Below are 6037 nucleotides of genomic sequence, written 5' to 3' on the forward strand. Positions count from 1 at the left end.
TTAGTTTTAATTTCTATTTTATTAATATAATAATATATATTTTAATAAATATAGTTTGGTAAAACAAAATATCTTATTAACAATGTAACTCGGTGTTAAACGATCACAGTTGGTGAAGCTTCGAATCTGCTTGATTACAGAATATTTGTATTAATATTTTAAAAGTTATAAATAAACTTAATAGATAAAGAATAAATAAATAAAAATATAGATTCGGACAATCTTACCCATTGATCCAAACATCAACTGTGAATGTCGAAGCTTCCAATCTGCTTGATCAAATCCAAACATCTTTTTTTTCTTCAAATTAAAATACAATAAAAATATAAATAAACTTATTATATTTAAAATAAAAAAAAATCTACAAACAAATAAATAATCTAGATTCATACGATCTTAATCATTAATCAAAACATCTTCTTCAGAACCTTTTATTTTTTCAAACTAAAATATAATAAAAATCATCCACTTGTCAAGTTTCCATTGCATTGACAATTTCATCCTATCATCAATTATAAAAATATAAAAACGAGGGACAATGGTTTACTATAAGAATCCGCATATCAATTATATCATTATCCTGGTTTGGTGATACACAAAAATTGATTGTAAAGGCAAATAAACGTGATGATTTGGTGATACATGAAAGATGATGGAAGACAATCGATAATTTGAGATGCGAATCGGTGAAGGGATTATTAGGAGAAGGGAAACAACAATTTAGACACCTTACTACAATTACGAAAATACCCCTAGGAATTTAGAAATTCCCTATATGTCCATGATTTCAAAAAATATAATTAATTAAAAGGTTTATTTGATTATTATTTTATTATTATTTTCTAGTAGTCCTACATGATAATGATTTATACATATAATGTTTGATGTGTAGACGGATGATCATAGATCGTGTGATTTGTGTACTTGTGATTATTATTATTGGGATCTACGAGCCTCCATTATATTTCTCATCTATTATCGAGTCTGTGTGCCTATGATTAAGTTGTAAACACATGAGGAGGCACAGCGGGAGCGTGGATGCGATAGTGGGACCCACGAGACGGACGATCGCGATGCATAAAAATGCATCGATATATCAACGGAACCAACGAAGACGAGATGGATGATCATAGGGCATGGAGATGCACCGTTGCACACATAAATTTTGATGTGAGTGATTAGGCATACTGGCTCGAGTCTGATCATATTAGGTTGTGGTCCATAATCATCTGGTGTGATTGCTTATACACATACTAGATATGTATATATATTTATATGCGATGTAGATATATATTAAATTTGTATATGTGTGACATGTCATATTAGGAGACCAAATCATAAAAACCTCTCTCTCTCGATATTATTAAGTCCGTAAACGTGTGGTAATTAGATTGACCCACATAGCCTTCCATCGTTACTTGACTCTAATTGAACCAAAACAACTCAATAAACAATTGAACTAAACGGACTCAATAAATATTAAGTCCGTAAACGTGAGGCAATTAGATTGACCCACATGACCTTCCATCGTTATAGGTAGGAACCGATTCTCGGTATATGTTGAGTTGATCGAGTCTCTCGAGACTCACCTATATCGCGATTCGCTATCTTGCTTACGACATAGAGATGTCACCGGTGACTTGAGGACATGGTATGCTTGGTCGAGTCCCTCAAGGGTATATCATCAAATCAGATTCATCTTGTAACGAAGGTGTTGACTTAACCGAACATCATGGTTGGTCAAGTCCCTTGAGACCATGGTGATTAGGAGGCTAAATAAGACGGGAATCACAAGGAGTTATGATCGACAAGAGTTACCTACCTTTTGAGATTAGTGTGATTGGTCCAATTCCTCGAGGTTACACTAAGATACTGATTGGATACTGATCCCCACTAGAAGTCTGTCGGAGACTTCCGTTTCACGTACTGAGGGTGTCGTGTGACACGCTAGTAAAATAGTGGGAGCATATTAAGATAGAAGTCCATATCTTGATTGTTTATTTATAAAATCTGCATGTTATTTATTTTTATTATATTTTTATTTTCAGAAAATGTCGGTTTCAAATCCTCACGTGGCATACTTGATGTCAACCGCCTCACTGGTATTAGCTCCGCAACTTGAGAATTATTCTCATGGCGGAGAGAATCGCGTACGTCCTTGATACAGTGATGCCTACGGCCGAGGAAGGGGTAAGTGAGGATGAGATCGCTCGCTACATGAAGTATATTGATGACTCTACTCTTGCTCAGTGCTACATGGTAGGCTCTATGACTCCTGAGTTATAGAGACAACATGAAAAGATGGTTGCCAAATCCATTCTCCTACATGTTCATAAATTGTTTGAGGAACAGGGAAGGACCAGATATGAGATATCCAAGAGCCTCTTCTACGCTAAGATAACTGATGGGACACTAGTTCAGACCCATGTCTTAAAAGATGATCGAGTGGATAGGGAAACTCATAGGACTAGGAATGGTCCTAGAGGATAACTTATGTGTGGACATTATGCTTCAATCCCTAATAGATTCCTTTTCACAGTTTATAATGAATTTTAATATGAACAAGTTTGAGGTGACTCTCACAGAGCTCTTCATTATATTGAGGTCGGCAGAGAGTACTATTAAGAAAGAGAAGCCAATTCTCTGCACTTGTGAGACCAGAAAAAAAAAGGAAATCAGAAAAGTCCCTTAAGAAGGGTAAGGGCAAGGGCAGACCAGGTAAAGCAAAGGTTGCTAAGAAAGACCCGGCAAAGGACAAAGACCAGTGCTTCCACTATGGAAAAGATGAGCACTAGAAGAGAAACTACAAAGAGTATCTTGCAGAGAGGGTGAAACAAAAGCTTGGAGAAGCTTCAGGTATATTCACGATCAGTCTCCATTTGTTAGACTCTTATGATAACACATGGGTATTGGATACCGATAGTGCTTATCATATATGCAATTTGTTGTAGGTTCTAGCAAAGCCTAGGAGACTAGAGAGAGATGAGATGAACCTCAAGATGGGCAATGGAGCAAAATTTGTTGTAGTAGCTGTTGGCGAGGTCGCCCTACATCTGCCTGATTGAGCTTTTATTGCATTAGATGCATGTTATTTTTTTACTTCAATTATCAAAAATAATATCTCTATTTCATGTTTGATAGTTAGTGGATATAAATTAGTTTTTAAGAACAATGGTTGTTCGATATTATTAGATGATGAAATCATCATGAAAGGAATATTGCATAATGGTTTATTTATGCTAGACACTACTCCACATATCATGAATGTAAGTGTGTCTAAGCGGAAACGAGATGAGGTGAATAGTGCTTACCTGTGTCATTGTAGGCTAGGTTACATCCATGAGGGAAGGATTCAAAAGTTACTAAATGATGGATATCTAGATCCATTCAACTATGAGTCATATGTAATTTGCGAGCCTTGCCTTTGGGAAAAATTGACCAACTCTCCATTTAGTGGAACTAGAGAGAGAACCACTGAGCTGTTGGAACTCGTACATAGTGAAGTATGTGGACCCATATCAATTAATGCCATTGGTGGTTACTCCTACTTCATTATTTTTACTAATGATTTCTCAAGGTATGGATATGTATACTTAATGAAGTACAAGTCCAATGTCTTTGAGAAATTTAGAGAGTATAAGAATGAAGTGGAGAACCAGACTGGAAAGAGTATCAAGACTCTTCGATCAGATTGAGGAGGTGAGTACTTAAGTACAGAGTTTACTCAATTCCTCGAGGACCATGGGATATTATCCCAATGGACACCTCCTTATACACCTCAGCTTAATGGTATCTCTGAAAGGAGAAATCGTACGCTATTAGATATGGTACGGTCCATGATGAGTTTTGCTAACCTACCCATCTCATTCTAGGGATATGCCCTAGTGACCGTAGCTTACCTTCTAAACAGAGTTTCAACTAAGTCGGTAGTGTCTACACCATATGAGATATGAAAAGGGAAGATAGAGAACCAAGCTCATGCACCACTCTACAGCCCGAGTCTATTCAGGTACTTAACACACAAGTTTCAACTTCATATAAGTCTGGTAGAGTATCTCATCCTCTTGAGAGATATATGGGACAAATTAGAGAAGAAGATGTTGAGGACATTGATCCTCAAACGTATAAGGAGGCTATTATGAGTATAGACTCCGGGAAGTGGCAAGAAGCCATGAATTCTGAGATGGATTCTTTGTACTCCAACAAGGTTTGGAACCTAGTTGATGCACTCGATGGTATTGTACCCATCTGTTGTAAGTGGATCTTTAAGAAAAAGATCGGCGTAGGTGGAAAGATAGAGACCTATAAAGCAAGGCTAGTGGCTAAGGGGTATCGTTAAAGACAAGGTGTTGACTATGACGAAACCTTGTCACCCGTAGTTGATATGGCAAAAAATGGTAAACCCCACTCCCGGCGACGCCCCCCGCACGTGGACAGGCGCGGCGCCCCAGGGAGAGCAACGAGGGCAACGGTCTGCATCCGGACGTCAGCCTCACTGAGCCCACAGTCCCTCAGTTGACCCAGCACAGTAGGACGAGACAGGAGTAGGTAGCGGTTGAAGCTCGCCCATACCCTGCGATTCCCCGTTCCCATACGCAAGGTCCTCGACGATGTCGGACACCATCAGAGATACGGCCCCGACCGACGGGAGGGCGCGCCCGATAGTGCCGAGTTCCCCCTATAAACGTCCTTGAGCCAGAGGGAAGAGATCAAGCTGAACCCCCCGAACAACCGCGACCGCATCTCTCTAACTTGATCGTCGGAGGGGTCGGGTCAAGCCGACCCGACCTTTGTGCAGGTATCAAGCCGAGGACTCCCGTTCGGGGCGCGTAGGCGAGGAGTCCCCACCCGGAGGAAGTCGCTGTATCGCCCCGAGTCCGAGGCCGCACCCGACCGCCCCGGTGGAGACGAGCATCGCCCCAGGGAGATCCCCGCCATTCGGACCCCCGAACGAGCCGAGACGACCTCTCGGGTCACGGCTAAGAAAAAAAGGTGTTTACACTAACATAATGGCGCTAGAGGAAGGGCCGGTCCGAATGTCAAGCGATCCACAGGCTCACTCCGACGAACCCCCAGCCATCCGGTCGCACACGACCGACGCGACGGAAGAGCACCCACAACAGGAGGGAATTCGGGACGAGCGCCCCGCTGCGATCTCGGAGCGCTATTGGCGATTATTCAACGATCCGGGTCTATCGCCCCCCGTCGCCAATCCCGGTGGCCCGTCACCCGTGCCACCCGAAGCCTTCTACGACCTCACGCACCAGGTTCGGGCCCTTACGGGAGTAATGCAGACCATCATCCCGCTGGTCTCTCCCCCGACGTCTTCACACTCAACCTTACCTCCACCGCGGCAACGGCCCACCGCTCAAAACCCCGCACCGCTCCCCGAGTCTCCCGCTTCGCCTCCGGGCCAATCGACCCAACCCGGGAGCCGAGGAGCGGAGGAACCAGCGGCGCACCCGACGCCCGTAGTGTTGAATCTCGGATTTTGATGATAAAATCAATTGATGGGTTATTTGATCTAATCCATATTATTGAGTTAAGTGTGCAGGATTAACTACGATAACCAGAAAACACAAAGCAAGAATACCGGAGTCAAGATCGATGGACGTTTAAGAGTCCGAAGAATCGTCGGAGATGCTGCCGGAACCAACCGAGAAGAAATCGGGAACCTATCGAAAGTTCGCCGAAGAGATCGTCGGAGGTTCACGGAGATCACCGAGAAGGCTTGGCTACTCGTTAAAGTCATCACAAGATCGGGAGCTTGATGGGAGTCCGTCGGAAGAAGTTCGTCGGAAAGCTCGCCGAAACAAGACTCGACGTTCGCGGTTGAAAGCTTGCTTAGGATGTGTTTTTGTTATGTAGTTCACTTGTAATTAGGATTAGGATTAAGAGATAATCCTATATCCTAGTTAGGGGCCAACTGGGCCCAAAGTCAGAGTTGGTTTAGGCTAAAAATTAAGCTAAACCAGCAAACTAGAGAGCCAAGATTGAAGCCCAACTAGTGGCTGAAAACACTGTAGTCGGGCTGAAA

The 6037-nt window shown here is 42.4% G+C and overlaps 1 protein-coding gene across 1 annotated transcript; it reads left to right on the forward strand.

The window, feature by feature from the left end:
• The first annotated feature begins 5009 nt into the window (after positions 1-5009).
• On the forward strand, positions 5010-5495 carry LOC135644183 (uncharacterized). The gene has a single exon (XM_065161650.1). The coding sequence runs from the start codon at positions 5010-5012 to the stop codon at positions 5493-5495; it is 486 nt and encodes a 161-aa protein (XP_065017722.1).
• The last annotated feature ends 542 nt before the right edge of the window (positions 5496-6037 follow it).

The sequence above is a fragment of the Musa acuminata genome, chromosome BXJ3-8 (assembly GCF_036884655.1).
Source record: "Musa acuminata AAA Group cultivar baxijiao chromosome BXJ3-8, Cavendish_Baxijiao_AAA, whole genome shotgun sequence".
Lineage (NCBI taxonomy): Eukaryota > Viridiplantae > Streptophyta > Magnoliopsida > Zingiberales > Musaceae > Musa > Musa acuminata.

Coding starts and splice junctions, on each gene's coding strand:
- LOC135644183 (XM_065161650.1), top strand. CDS start 5,010: ATGGCGCTAGAGGAAGGGCCGGTCCGAATGTCAAGCGATCCACAGGCT.